The sequence below is a fragment of the Bison bison genome, unplaced genomic scaffold (genome assembly GCF_000754665.1).
Source record: "Bison bison bison isolate TAMUID 2011002044 unplaced genomic scaffold, Bison_UMD1.0 scf7180017864280, whole genome shotgun sequence".
NCBI lineage: Eukaryota > Metazoa > Chordata > Mammalia > Artiodactyla > Bovidae > Bison > Bison bison.
The window spans coordinates 1,443,963-1,459,607 of NW_011494852.1; the positions used below are offsets into that span (position 1 = coordinate 1,443,963).

At 46.9% G+C, this 15,645-nt stretch overlaps 1 protein-coding gene across 1 annotated transcript in view; it reads right to left on the reverse strand.

Annotated features, from left to right (window-relative positions):
• Nucleotides 1-15,645, reverse strand: part of RHPN2 (rhophilin, Rho GTPase binding protein 2) — a 56,777-nt gene that overhangs the window by 4,875 nt on the left and 36,257 nt on the right. The window contains exons 5-14 of the mRNA XM_010848936.1: nucleotides 15,338-15,415; nucleotides 14,853-14,977; nucleotides 12,642-12,808; nucleotides 9,878-10,065; nucleotides 9,316-9,472; nucleotides 7,474-7,593; nucleotides 5,821-6,015; nucleotides 1,898-1,974; nucleotides 1,467-1,613; nucleotides 647-802 (exon numbers count right to left, since the gene is read on the reverse strand). Of these exons, the coding sequence (XP_010847238.1) occupies nucleotides 647-802; nucleotides 1,467-1,613; nucleotides 1,898-1,974; nucleotides 5,821-6,015; nucleotides 7,474-7,593; nucleotides 9,316-9,472; nucleotides 9,878-10,065; nucleotides 12,642-12,808; nucleotides 14,853-14,977; nucleotides 15,338-15,415 (1,410 nt within the window). The remainder of the gene's footprint in view (nucleotides 1-646; nucleotides 803-1,466; nucleotides 1,614-1,897; nucleotides 1,975-5,820; nucleotides 6,016-7,473; nucleotides 7,594-9,315; nucleotides 9,473-9,877; nucleotides 10,066-12,641; nucleotides 12,809-14,852; nucleotides 14,978-15,337; nucleotides 15,416-15,645) is intronic.

Genomic DNA, 15,645 nt, shown 5'->3' on the forward strand with positions numbered 1-15,645 from the left:
CACAGCACTGACCAAAATCACAACTACTTCTTTACGTATTTAGTGCCAGCTTTGTGGGGTAGGACCTTATCTTATTTCAGCTGGAGCTCCAACACCTGAGAAGGGCCTGGCACACAACTGATGCCCAGTCAATGGCTGCTGAATGAGTAAATGTGTACTGTTCTAAACAGAAGCATCCAACGTACAAAATTAAATGCAGCGAGTACAGAAAAGCGTGAATGCGACAGGTCCTCCTCCTTGGGGACACAAAAGAATAGAACTGTGCATGTGAACTTGCACAGGCTCAGACACGTCCCGAGATCGCACAGGAAAGTGCTAACGCTCCTGAGAAGAGCATCTTCCACACACCTTCTGTACCATTTGAATATGTATATTTTTTAACCACGAGTATGTATCACTTTTGCAATGGAAGAGAATTTAATCAGAAAGATCAATTGGTTCTTTAAGATTTAAAAAAAAAAAAAGCTTTCTAGTGATTTCTCTGACCCAAGTTGAACACATTCTTGGTGATGACAAACTTACAGCTCAGTCATCTGTGGCATGTTACAAATGCAGGCAGGAGGCAGGGGTCCTGGTAAAAACCTCTGAGGCTGGACTCACCCTGACTTCACATCACTATTTACTGCCAGCAGGCATCAGCACTCACCATGGTCGATGTGGCATCCAGGAGGCTCACGACCTTCATCTCAATGTCATCCTGGCCAAAGCTCTTCAGCATCTTCATAACCTCACTCAGCGTCAGCCACTTACAATCCACGTCTTGAATGGAAACAATATAATCCCCTTCCTTGGTTCCTGCCGCCTAAAAAAAAAAATGATTTCAATACAGGTCAACGTTCTGTTCAGTGAAATCCCTGAAGTAGTTCCCAAGTTCATTAATAAAATAGTTATCTGCATAAGTTAACTTCAAGAAGGCAAAAATTGTGGTGGGTGTGGAGAGTGTAGGAGGGGGGCCCGAGACAGATGGATACATGAATACAAATAGCTGATACATTTTGTTGTACAGCAGGAACTAACACAACATTGTAAAGCAATTACACTCCAGTTTAAAAAAAAAAAGGCAAAAATTAATGTTTCTCTTTGGGCAAGAAAGGTATGAAAGGCCTTTCACATAAAACCAGGCCTTTTACTTAGAAGAGCCCTAAATCAAATCACCCTAGTGTATTTGTGTGGACAGCACACTTTACCCTGGTGGCTCAGATGGTAAAGAATCTGCCTGCAAAGCAGAAGACCCAGGTCCTATCCCTGGGTTGGGAAGATCTCCCAGTGAAAGGAACGGCTACCCACTCCAGTATTTTTGCCTGGAGAATCCCATGACGGGGAGCCTGGCGGGCTACAGTCCATCAGGTCACAGAGTCAGACACGACTGAGCAACTAACACTTAACTCTGTCTGTACTTTACCAGACTGACTGTCTGAAAAGGTGCCAGGGAGTTTTGCTTCCAATCTAGAAGGATCCATGCTTACCGCAGCAGAGCAGTACGGATCCAGGAAGTGGACTTGAACTGGGGAGTTTCCTCTCAGAGTGAACCCCAAGTCCCCTTCTTCTGCAGTGAAGTGAATACTTCGAGGAGCCGTCCATCTCTTGTTAGCCGAAAACACAGATAAAGGACCCTTGGGAATAGAGCATCATTAGGTTAGGATCGGAAGGCTGAGTCAGGCATTTGAAAGCTAGAGGAAATGATCATCCTCACAGATTTCATCCGGCCCTGCTCAAGAGACTCATGATACCATCTGCAATAATCTGCACTACAAAGTCATACAAGAACGTTCATTGCCATTTTCTCTAAAAGATCAACATATTTAAAACAAAATTATGTCATATTGCATCTCTACATACTTGCAACTTATAAAAAAGCCTTCCCCTCAAGTCATTATGAAATACATGTTCAACATACCAGCTTCTGGAAGAAGTCCGTTACTGTCACTTTAGAGAACTGTGGGACTATAATTTCAACTTCTCGCTCGGTTTTAGCTGGAAAAGAAGGTTAAAAGTAAAAGCATAAGTGATTCTGTAATTGAAAGTTATTTGTGAAAACTCAGGCCTAAGTCCACTTGGGTATCTACTCTGAGCTATACCCCACTCTGGGGCTGGGACAGATAGTGATATAAGATAAATTCCCTGCCTTCAAGGGAGCTTATTTGCATTCTAGTGCAACAGTGCCCAGCCTTTTTGGCTCTAGGGACCCATTTTGTGGAAGACAATTTTTCCATGGATCAGGGGGCAGAGATGGTTTCAGGATGATTCAAAGTGCGTTACATTTATTGGGCACTTTATTTCTATTTTATGGCAATCTCAGGATACTCTGCCTTGACTTTAGGGTTAGGATCCATGCTCCTACAAGAATTTAATGTTGCGGCTGATCTGACAGGAGATGGAGCTCAGGCGGTAATGCAAGCGATGGGGAGCAGCTATAAACACAGCTCACCCCCTGCTCACCTCTTGCTGGGAGGCCTGTTTCCTAAGAGGCCATAGCCTGGTACCGGTCTGAGGCCCAGCGGCTAGGGACCCCTGTTCTAGTGGACATCCTCTGATACTCATAAAATCCTACTGAGAAGTAACTTACATTTCAGGTGTGGCTCTTGGGGAAATACCATGCTTTCAACACTAAATTTTGGTCAAGACGTGCTTCCTCTTTTCATTATTAACATGCAATGTGAGGATTTCACAGTGAGAAGTGGGTTTGCCAAATCAGTGCATCAATAGCTAAATAGCTCCACCATCATATTCTTGGCACTGCAGCCATGAAATTAAAAGACGCTTGTTCCTTGGAAGAAAAGCTATGACACCCAGAGAGCATATTAACAAGCAGAGACATTACTTTGCTGACAAAGGTCCATACAGTCAAAGCTATGGTTTTTTCAGTAGTCATGTACACATGTGAGAGTTGGACCATAAGATTTGGATGTCTAAGCGCCATAGACTTGGACCAAGCCTGAGCACTGAAGAATTGATGGTTTTGTGATGCTAGAGAAGACTCTTGAGAGTCCCTTGGACTGCAAGGGGATCAAACCAGTCAATCCTACAGGAAATCAATCGTGAATATTCATTAGAAGAACTGATGCTGAAGTTGAAGCTTCAACACTTTGGCCACCTGATGCAAAGAGATGACTCACTGGAAAAGACCCTGATGCTGGGAAAGATTGAGGGCAAGAGGAGAAGGGAGTGACAGAGGATGAGATGGTTGGATGACATCACTGACTCAATGGACATGAGTTTGAGCAAACTCAGGGAGATAGTGGAGAACAGGGAAGCCTGGCATGCTGAGTCCATGGGGTCACAAAGAGCCAAACACAACTTAGCAACTGAACAACAAGCCAACCCTTCCCACGAGGCTAGTCAGTGTTTATCAAAGGATCCCAGTGCAGGCTAAGAATACATGAACAACAATATAAAAAAAAAGAAAATCTGGGGAAGAAGACTGGCAATGCCAAGAAGGCTGAACCTCTATTCACAGGATGACCCTGTGGTTTCTTACTGTTTCACACAGCATTGGGCTCATGCAGGCTGCTCATCTACTACAAGACTGGTGCTGCCATCCCCAGAAAACCTCACCAGGAGCTGTGCATCTCCCTCCTTCTATGGAGGTTGTCTCTACTTCATAGCCACAGACCACACTGCACGGACAAGGTTGCCAAGGAAGTAGCCTGTGTCCATAAAGGAGAATTCTTGAGTGCATTCTTGTTTCCACCAACCATCTTGGTCATCTGGAGCAAAGACTTTGATCTCTCTAAGCCTGCATTGCCTCATCTTTAAGATAAGGGTGAGAACAAGTAAAATGAAATTCTATATACATCTGAGGCTTAATGTTGTTCCTCACTTCAGTTCAGTTCAGTCACTCAGTTGTGTCCGACTCTTTGCAATAAAGAGTAGACCGCAGCACGCCAGGCCTCCCTGTCTATCACCAACTCCCTAGCAGATCTCAAATCCTCAACAGACATTAGCCAACTTTACTACTGACAAACTCAGGATTCTAGCTTGAGGAGGGTTCTGTCTCTAGAAGCTGGTCCCTGAAAATGCGGCGGAACTTCAGAGACTGGGGACAGAGGTGTAGGGAGTGGGGTGGGAGAGGGCTTGGTCAAAGGAGGTTCCCTCAATTGGGCTACTTCACTCCCTTTCTTCTAACTCCTGGAAAGAGTCTAGTCATTTTAAACTGTAAGGTCACCTTTCCAGGCAACCGTCCACCTCCCAACTCCTGCCCTTCAAGGCAGAACTGACCACTACCTCCCCAAGGGCTACAGCAGCTAACCAGTTTATTTACATATTTCTAAACTCAGGACAGTGCTCAACACCTTAGAGATGCTTAGAAAGTGCTGGTGGTACAAGATCTCATCTATATGTGGAATCAGAAACAAACTCATCAGCATCTATTTATGATTAAAAAGAAAAAAACCTCAACAAAGTGGGTATAGAGGGAACAAGCCTCAACATAATAAAGGCCACATATGACAAACCTTGAAAAGTTCTCCTCTAAGATGAGGAACAAGACAGGGATGTCCACTCTTACAACTTTTATTTTACATGGTACTGGAAGTCCTAGCCATAGCAATTAGACAAAAAAAAAAAAAAATTAGACATCCAAATCAGAAAGGAGTAAAACTGTTACCATGTGCAGATGACATAATACTACAAATAGAGAACCCTAATTGTTGTTCAGTAGCTAAGTCATATCTGGCTCTGTGCAAACCCATGGACTATATTTGAACTAATGAATGAATTCAGGAAAGTTGCAGGATACAAAATCAATAAACAGAAATCCATTATATAAACATAAATCCAGTATAGTCACAAATAACAAACTATCAGGAAGAGAAATTAAGAAAACAATCTAATTTACAGTTACATCAAAAATAATAAAATACATAGGAATGAATTTACCCAAGGAAGTGAAAGATCTCTATACTGCAAACTATAAGACACTGATAAAAGAAACTGAAGAAAACACAAATAAATGGAAAGATATTCCATGTCTGTAGACTAGAGAAGTTATATTGTTAAAATGTCCAACTGTTACATATATATATATGGATATAAGCAATCTACTGATTCAGTGCAATCACTATCAAAAATCCAAAGGCATATTTAACAGAACTAGAACAAATAATTCTAAAATTTGTATAGAACCACAAAAGATCCCAAATAACCAAAACAATCTTGAGATAAAAGAACAAAGCTAGACCTCCAGCATGAAATCATGCTCCCTGATTTCAATTATAAATGAAGTTACAGTAATCAAAACAGTATTAGCGTGGGCACAAAAACAGACACACAGATCAATGAAACCACACCTTCCAAGATCAAGCCTTGGAGGAGGAATAAGGATGCAGGTGGCTTTCAAATCATACAGTCGGAGGTGTCAGACAGATAGCAAAGTGCAGATTTCCATTAAAATGGTGGTATGTGGGTGGGTATAGAGCATAGGGAAAATGTCCAGGTAAAAGGCAGTTTCTGGGGTCTCCTGACTATCAGTAATGGCTACAACCCCAGAGGAGGTCATGAGACTTCAAGGAAAGGAATCTAAAGGAAGGAAACCAGGGAGAGGAGACCCTCAAGAATGCCAAGAGGGGAGACTGGGATTGGGAAAGGCAGTCAGCGAAGAGTGGGAAGGAAAGTCGGAGCACAACCAAGGTGGCAGGACCCGACATCACAGGTGGCGATATGAGGGGCAGGAGGGGGTCAGCTGCCACTAAAGGGTCAACAAAGACCATGAGGGAGGCCTCGATCTGAGAATGAGAAAGTAAGGACTCCAGGGCAAGAGGAGCACTTGAGCAGCCCTGCCTCTCATGCAGCGCACTCTGCACTGGCACCCACGCCACTCACAGATGATGTCGGGAGCGTCGGTCAAGTTCAGGAGGTCATCGTCCTCCCGGAGCTGAGTGTACTTAAGCTGGGACCGCTTGTGTGCCGCGGACAGCACCTCTTGCAGCACGTCGATGTTGCGGAGCTTCTTGCACAGGCTGGCCTCCCTCATGGACTCCTCGTGGTGGGTAACAGCTCGGCACAGATGGGATTTCCCTGCCCACAGAAAATCAACACCACCGGTCACGCGTAACAAACTGCAACATGAGTACTTCATGGAGAGCCTGAGTGCCCAAGGATCTGCCCAGAAAGGTGGACATTCTCTTTCCTGAAGGATCTGCCTGGAAGGCTTCAGTCCCTCTGAAATGTGTGTGCAGTATGCTCACTTGTGTCTCTAGAACTATCATTCAGCAAACATTTACCAAATGTTCTAGGCATTAGAGATAAAGCAAAAGCTAGCCTCTATATTCATTGAGTTTGCATGCTAATGATTGAAGACAGAAAAATAACAAGCAAATAAATGTATAATGGGTCATGTGGCATTAAGGTTCTGGAGAAAAATAAAGCAGAAACAAAAGTAATAGGCAGATGTAGTACTTGAGAAGATGGGGAATGAGGAGTCGCCCTTCTATGATGTGTGATCAGAAAAGGCCTTTTAGGAGGTTAACTTAAGTACAGCCCTGAAGCATTCCCAGAAGAGCAGCAAGTGCAAAGGCCCTGGGACAGCAGCATGCCTGAATGTTTAAGGACAACAAGGGGCTTGGAAGTTTCGCTGGGGAGAGTGAAGGCTGCAGAGAAGGATGGAGAATGAGGCCAGAGAGGAACAGGAGCCTGACCATGTCCAACCTCAAAAGCACCGGTGAAGACTCCTATCCTTCTCTGGGTGAGATGAGAGCACGAGGGCTCCTGGTAAAAAGCTGGGCAAGCTGTGTGACCTCTCTGGACCTCTCTCTCCTCAAATGAAAACTGGGGATCATACCACATCTATCTCATAGGGTTGGGTGAGGTTTAAGCAAGTTAATGTCTATTAAGCAGGCACCACATAAGCATGGCTTGGACCAGGGTAGTAGGTAAGAAGTGATCAGATTTGGGATATTTTTCTAGGTAGAGTCAACAAGATTTGCTAATCAAAGATGGGTGAGAAAGCAAGATGAAGGTAAAGAGTGAGTCCTAGGTTTCTGGCCTGCAAACCTAGAAAGATGAAGTCACCATCACTGAGATGGGGAAAGTGCATGGGTGGGATGGGGGGCAAGTTTGAGTGGTGGAAGAACTCAGATTTGGACACAGAAAACTTGCTCTGAGATCTGTTAGAGACCAAACTAGGACAATTCATTATCAGTTCTTAAGTGTGGCCTATGAAATGCATGCTTCCAGAATAGGATGACCAAGGACCATCCCCTGGACCACTAGGGAGCTGGAAGACTGCCAAAGCACTGGCTCCACTGTGGGAGGGCTGGGCGCACACAGAACCCATGAGAACACAGCTCTGGAAGCCTGCTGAGACTAGAAGACTGTGCCTCCTGGTTTCTGAATCCAGAGTGGCCACAATGACTCAGAAGACCTACTCCCCAGGCCCTGCCCTGGCATCCTGTCTGGGGTTGTCAGTGAGTGGGAGCAGCTGGATGGGTCAGATGGGACACAAGGGAGGAAGGGAGCAGGAGAGCCAGCACGCACCCAGTAGCTGGCGCTGATGCACATTCTTCAGGGTGGCCAAGGGTGTCAGTCCCTCTGGCATGTGGCTATAGAGCTGGGACAGGCACTTCTCCTGGTGGTCCTCATCTTCACCAGGCTTCACTGCAACAGGAACCGCAAGATAGATCCTTTCTCATGGCCGTGGTGCAGCCTTTATACATGGCTCCACAGACCCACTGAAATCCCGCTTTCAACTACATCCCCAGCTTAACAAGGCACTTGGCATAACAGGTCTCCTTTCCAGCCCTAGCCACACCCAGGCAATCCAACCCAAGGTCTTTGTGCAGGGGGGCCAATCTCACTCTAGGGGCTCATGATTTGGCTCCAAGGCTCTGATCTCTACTTCCTCCCAGTCACCATCTCACGAACCTCCAAGCACAGCCCTGCCTTAAACCTCTGAGGGCCTCCCTGCCTGCACCCTCCCTGGTACATGTCCATTCCTAACTTCACCAAACCACCCAGCACTACCTCAACAGCCTCCGTTCCAGGACCCAGTCAGATCCTGTTCTCACTCTAGCTGTCCTCTCCTTCCTCGTTCCACTGGAAAAGTCCCCCTCAGAGTCCCAAGTCTAACTCAGATGGCAGTGCCTGCCTGGGAGGAACCTCCATGACTATACCAAGGACTCCAACTTCTGCCCCATTTGTGTTCCTACCTCAATGACTGTATTTCTATTGGTTTACCCGACTAGTTCCGCTCAAAAGACTATAATAATCCCAGCAGGAGCAGCTAACACAGAGAGCCCTCCATATAAGAAGCACTATATAGCTTTGCACAGAGGCATTTAGTTTTCACAACAGCTTGTGAGATAGGATCTCTTCATATTTCCATTTTATAGATGAGAAAACTGAGGCACAGAGCAGCTAAGTAACTTGCCCAAGATCACCTAGCTAGTAAATGACAGAGCTGAGATATGAACCCAGGCAGTCTGGCCCCAGAGGATGGCCTTTCCATTACTTGGAGGGCTGCCTTGATGAGCACAAATTGCAACAAAAGTCCCTTCCCCACCTACAACCTCAGATCAGACCCAAGACTAGGGGGAGGAGAGTGAGGTGTTCACCCTAGGCTGAAAATTTAAGCAGGTGCTCTAAACCCAGCCACCAAGGTATATATAATAGTTTAATACAATTTTCTAAGTATCAAAATTAATGCAAAAATATTCATGATGAACATCAAATTTCCTTTGTTTCATGCTCCAATGTGGCTCAGCATACCACCGTTATTATCTGCGTCTTCATTTTCTTTTATTGATTTGTTTTTGACCACGCAACACCGCATGTGGGATCTTAATTCCCTGACCAGGGATCAAACCCGTGCTTCATGAAGTGGAAGCACGGAGTCTTAACCACTGGACTGCCAGGGAAGTCCCAACCGGTGTCTTCATTTAAAGTTTTACAGTGTCTTCTTTTAAAGTTTTGATCACCGTGAATTTTTGCCTCAGTTTTGATTCATCTACAATTACATGTTAAAACTTTATCTCAATTACTGAGTTCACGGGCATCCCCTTAGATTTTGTGTTTGAGGTGAGTATCTCCCTGATCTAGCCCTGGTCCTGGATTCCAGGCGAAATATCTCCATGAAGCTGTCAGCTCCACCCCAGGCAGAAGAAACGCTACCCCCTCCCCCTCGAATAGCAATACCACATCACCCCTCATCCCACCCTGTGTGACAGCTGCCTGGGCCTACGTGTAACCCCCACCCTCTGCCCCCAGGCTGCTGAGCATCTCTCAGGCAAGCAGAAAGCTCTCGCTCAGCTCAGTGTCACCCAGAGGCAGCAAGCCTGCAACCCTGACCAAAGCCCGGAGCCCCAGGCCGCCCAGCCTTACGCTGGTGGTCGATGAGCAGGGTGGCTGTGAAGTAGTGGGCCAGGGCTTCATAGTGGTGGGCCTTCACGCAGGCCAAGCTGGCCCAGGAGTACGGGATGTTCTCCTTCACCGGCTCCTGGTTCATGGCCGTGTGCAGCTGCCGATAGACCTCTCCCACCTAGAACGGAAGGAACACTGGGAGTGGGGAGCCTGGCACAGGGGCCCTCACGTATCCGGGCTGCAGAAAAAGAGCCCTTTCTTCTCTGTGGCGGCCCCTGCCAGAGGCCGCTCCACAATCTGGGAGCTATTCCAAGGGCTCCCAGTGTTGTCAATGTCAGAGTTAACAGGGAGCCTGGGCCACCATCATTATGCTGGTCTTTAGGCTCAGCTGCAGATGGAATCAGTGATCCGTATCTGAAACACTGACTTGCCAACAAAACGCAAGCCAGTGCTCTGGCCAGCCAGGGCGGGCAGGCTGCCCAGGTCACAGGCAAGCTGCCGTGGGAAGCCCCTGCTCTCTCCAGTGGGCCCACACCAACGCACCCTGCTCGCCCCAGAAGTCAGGGGAAACAGCAAGGCTCACCTTGGCCGCTTCCTGAGCCACCTTCACCAGGAGGAAGAATTCGTTCTGGAGCCCAGGGAGGCAGGCCTTCTCAAACGTGCTTTCTTGGGCTTGTGCCAGCATCATTTTGACCAGCACACTGAGCATGGCGGGGCTCATGTCGTAACTTGGAGTGTGAGTAAACGTCTCCTTCAGGTAGTTTAAAACCCCTGCAATTGGAATTGTTTTGAGCATTAGTTAGGGATATCCTGTTTATTTCACCATTGCTACTGAAGAATATAAAAAATGATGAAGCAAAAATATGAAACTAGTGTCTCAAAGCATCTTTAGAAAACTCTGATTCTCAATTACCATAAAAACCAGCAATTCTACTCCTGAGTATAACCCCACAGAATTGAAAGCAGTGGCTTAAACTGATATTTATACAAGAATGCTCATGGCAGCATTATTCCTAGTAACCAAAAGGTGGAAACAACTCAAATGTCCATCGACATTTGAGATATGAGGATAAATCAAGTGTGGTATATACATACAATGGAGTATTTTCAGCCTTGGGACTTCCCTGGTGGCCCAGTGGCTAAGACTTCATACTTCCAGTTCGATCCCTGGTCGGGGAACTAGATCCCACACGCCGTAACTAAGATCAAAGATCCCTTGTGCTGCAACTAAGACCTGGGGCAGCCAAATAAATGAAATAAATATATATTTTTTAAAAGGCAAGGGCTTCCCTGGTGGCTCAGTGGTAAAGCATCTGCCTGCCAATGTAGGAGGGGTGGGTTTGATCTCTGGACTGGGAAGTTCCCACATGCTCATAAGCAGCTAAGTCCCTGCACCGCAACAACTGAGACTGTGCTCTAGAGCCCAGGAGCCACAACTACTGAGCTCACATGCTGCAGCTACTGAAGCCCGCGTGCCCTAGATCCCATGCTCTGCGATAAGAGAGGCCACTGCAATGAAAAGGCGTTGCTGGGCAACCAGAGTAGCCCCCCCGCCCCCTCACAACTGAAGAAAAGCCCACAATGAAGACTCAGCACAGCCAAAAATAAGTGAATCAATCTTCAAAAAAAAAAAAAGAAGTCAATTCTGACACATGGTACAACATGAATGAAGACATCATGCTACGTGAAGTAGGTCCATCACCCTGAGCTGAGGTATCTGGAATAGTCAAATTCATAGACACACATGGGCTGCAGGGAGGAGGGAATGGAGTTATTGTTTAATGGGACAGAGTTTCCCTTTGGGGTGATAAAAAAAAGTTCTGGAGATAGACAGTTGCACAATAGTGTGGCTGTACTTGATACCAACAAACTACTCCTAAAAATGGTTACAGTGGTAATTTTGTTATGTATGTTTTACCAGTAAGAAGACTTTTGTTTTCCAGTTCTCTCCCAAAACGTTTACATCTGTATCAAGCCAGGAAACCAGCCTGCTCCCTGTCCATTCCTGTCTCACCTGGACCCTTGTGAGAAATTCCATACGTAACGAGGCAACTGAGGGAAGTGAAGGAAGACAGAATGACTAAAGGACTCGCAGGGGGTCATGTTCACTCTTAACCTCTGGGTCATTCAGAAACTCAAGGCTTTTTCTGCAGAACCTCAGAGAAGATCAGCTCAGTCACTCTAGTGGAAATTTTCATGCTATAGCCCTCAGCTGACTTTCTTATGTGTTAGAAAAGTGTCACAGCATTGACTGGCAAAGCAACCTAGAGCTGAAATAAAACCTCCTGGCAAAATCCCATCTGACTGGTTCCTCTGGTTTTGCTGCAAAGCACAAGCTGCCCTGCAGGAGGAAGGCCAGGCTGCAGGCTCTCTGGGGTCCACTCTCACTCTGTTCTCAAGCTTTGTTTTGTCCATGTCTCTGGAATCTTAGAGACAGGCATACCTGCTTCAGATTCTTCAGAGAGAAAGATGAGCCCAGAAAAGGATTTACAGTGAAAGAATTCAACTCCCACGCGAAATTTCAGCATGGTGTTTTCTCCCAACCAAATAATATCATGACCAGCCCAAACGGCAAAGCCATGGTTCTTCACAGCCTTGCAGAGGAAAATGAGATACCCCCCAAAATTTTCTGCCAGAGTAACACCCCAAAGTAGAGTGACAAGGACTGGCACAGAAAGAAACTTATTATGGAGCCAGCTCCGGGCATCACACGGTGGTCAGCACTGTGGCCACTTCTGCCTGTAATCCCTATGCCAACTCCGCAGGACACAGCTAGAGGGGAGTCAGCCAGGACCCTTGAGCACCCATGAGACAGGCCTACCCACTGCACCCATGGGCTGCCAACCACCGCCTGCTCCTCCATAGGCTGGGGCTAAGTGTCACTTAGCAGGGAGCCAAGAAGAGCAACTGTGGGTGAGCAAGCTTCTCAGAATTCGCATAACAAAGGCACGGATGGTAACACTCACTGATGAGGCAGGCTGCCGGATGAAAGAAAAAAGAAAAAGCCTACATTCTCACCGCTTGAGAAAACTTATTCTCTTCTTCAAAACTGTATTCAAAGACACAGTTCATCCACTGCCATCCGTGGGGCCACTCATTCGGAAAAGATTAATCATTAACCACTGTGTACATGAGCCACAGTCAGACGGAGACGACCGGGTTTGAGCCAGGAAGCAATTTTCCTGATGGGAAGAGCCACCAGCTCCGGAAGCTGACCAGGCCCTTTCAGGCTTCTGAGGCCAAGCGTGGGCCTGGGGAGGATCCACAGACCCCCTTCAGCTCAGGTACCGGGCCACTTGGCAGAGCCAGAGCTCTATCTCAGCAGCAGTGCCTCCTTGGAGACATACCTGCGGCTCTCTGAAAGGCATCCACCGTGCTCTCCAGCCCAGCTTCTGTCTGTCGATTGCACCGGGTGCCAATCTGTGTATAGAGGGCTCCGATGTTAAACAGGATGCTGGCCTTCTCCAGCAGCAAGTTCTGTTGGCTGACCGGAACCCCGGTGAGGGAGTCATACCTATGTAAAAGAAACATCTTTTGAGAATATGGATCCCTTGGCTAGTGAGTGCCGTTTGGGGGTAAAAACGGACAAAACTTATTTCTTGAATAAAACTCAAAGATGCACATGCAATGAGGCTTTTATCTCAAGCAAGACTATGGGCCTGCTCATACTGTTAAGACGCCCACAAGCACAAAGAGAAACAGGGCCGCTTCTCAACCAGGATGTCCTTCCATAGGTGAATGGACACACAAACTGTGGTACAGCCATACAGTGGAAAACTACGCAACACTTAAAAAAAAAAAAAAGAAATGAACTATGAAGGCATAAAAAGACACAAGAAACCTTAAGTGCATGTGACTAAGTGAGAGAGGCCAATCCGGAAAGGCTACCTACTGTATGATTCCAACTATATGACATTCTGGAAAAGACAAGACAGCAGAGACAAAAAGAATCAGTGGTTGCCAGGGCTGGGGAGTGCCAAGGGGCGGGGATGCCTAGGGGGAGCGCAGAAGACTGCAGGGTCATGGAACCGCTCTGTGTGATGCTATAACGGGGATGCATGTCCTTGCTGTTTAGTCGCTAAGTGACGTCTGGCTCTTTTGCGATCCCATGGCCTGTAGCCCGATAGGCTCCTCTGTCCATGGGATTTCCCAGGGGAGAATACTAGATTCGGTTGTCATTTCCTTCTCCAGGGGATCTCCCCAACCTGGGGATCGAACCCACGTGTCCTACATTGGCAGGGGGATTCTTTACCACCGAGCCATCCAGGGAGCCCACATGTCATTGATCATTTGTCCAAACCCATGGAACATACACTACCGACAGGAACTGTAAACAGTGGATGCTGGGTGATGAGCAGCCACTGTAAGTACATCAACTGTAACAAACGTAACGCTCTGGCGGCGGATGTTGACGGTGGAGGAGGTGCTGGGTGTGCAGGAGCAGCGGGTGTATGAGAACTCTCTGCACCTTCCTTTCAATTTTACTGTGAACCTGAAACTGCTCTAAAAAATAAAGTGTATTTAAAAAAAAATAAGGCTGCTCCTACTTGAAATGTAGCAATTACGAACCCCTCATAATTCTTCCTGAGGCCTTGAAGACTCAGGATATGTTTTAAAGTTCATACATTGACCAGGGTATAGATATGGAGCTTCTCCCTAATTCAGCACTAAGAAGTCACATTTGGGGTTTTCACTCATGTGCAGGCAGCTAACACACCTTTAGGAAAAGTCATCTGCCCTTCCTTTCAAAAGCAAGCATCAAGAGCCATCTGCTGTGGTGAAATTTAACTCTGAATATGCTTCTCAGCTGCTACGATTTACTTTCATTTCACATACTCCTTGGGCTTCCGAGGTGGCTCAGATGGTAAAGAATTCACCTGTAATGCCCTGGGTCAGGAAGATCCCCTGGAGAAAGGAATAGCTACTCACTCCAGTATGCTTGCCTGGGAAATCTCATGGACAGAGGAGACTGGCGGACTACAGTCCATAGGGTCACAAAGAATTGGACAAGACTGAGTGACTAAGCATGCACATACTCCTAAGCAACTCAGAGAAGAGGTATAGCACCTCCAAGATATTTGGACAGCACTAATCATCAAAAGTACCAACTCTGGGGAAGAATCAAAGATTCTGCTTCAGTTTTTAATAGCTCTGATCTACTTCTGTTTGCTGCCCTGGTCATTGGGAGAAAACTTGTTTCCCACCGTCATCCCATCTGGGACAAGAATCTTGCTTCTTGTCAGTTGTACCTCAGAGCCTTGGGGTTTCCCTCACAATAAAATGAACACACATACGAACACACACATGCCTCCTCTACACACACACACAAATGCCTCCTCTCCTCAGCTCACTTGCTCTGAGAGGCAATAAGCCACCGTCTGTCGGAGCCTTCTCCCTGTGGATCCCCTTCATAAACAAACACCGGTTTATCCACACATCTCCACGCTCTCCTCTGTTCATGGGACAACTAGGAGGGGGCTGCAGTGCAGAGGAGGCTCGTGTGGGGCTGAGGCTCCCCAGTGTGGCTGGAGATAGAAAGCCCCAGCTCAGGCACCTACCAGGTAAACAGGATCCCCATCTGTCGGGTGGGCGGGAAGAATCGGCTCTCGACAAACCCCAGCTGCATGAAGTAACTCATCAGCAGCTCTACTCCCGCCTCATTTCGGCTGGGCGTCCGACAGGCCTGAAAGGACAGGAACCACCGCAGGGGTGAGTGGGTGAACAGAGAGCAGATGGACGGGCCAGGAAGATGTTCACACACAGTTTCTCTGGAGCCTGGGCCCCGCTGCTGGTATCATGAACTCTAGGAGAGCTGGGAGGAACTCATGAGTCCTGGAACCCAGGCTCAGACATGCATGTCTGTCTCCTCTGTGGTCTTCTTTCGTGGCAAAGATGAATGGATGTTTCCGACAGCCCCTCCCTAACACCCCCGACCACCACTGATTCTACAAGACTTCAAGTGCAACAATGGGATCATCAGAAGACTGGACAACCTCTAATCACAGCCAGTCTCCTCTCCATCCCGCTGCACATGGAAACCTACTTGTCTGAGATCCATGAGATCTGCTATTTCATCTTCGTAGAGGTAGCTATCTTCACTGTAATGTTCCAGAATAAAATCCTGCAAGAAAAATGAGATACTGAAGGTGTGACTCAAAACCAGAAACAGGTAAAATAGTAATGAGAAACGCTAGACTGGAAGAAACACAAGTTGGAATCAAGATTGCCGGGAGAAATATCAATAACCTCAGATATGCAGATGACACCACCCTTATGGCAGAAAGTGAAGAGGAACTCAAAAGCCTCTTGATGAAAGTGGAGAGTGAAAAAGTTGGCTTAAAGCTCAACATT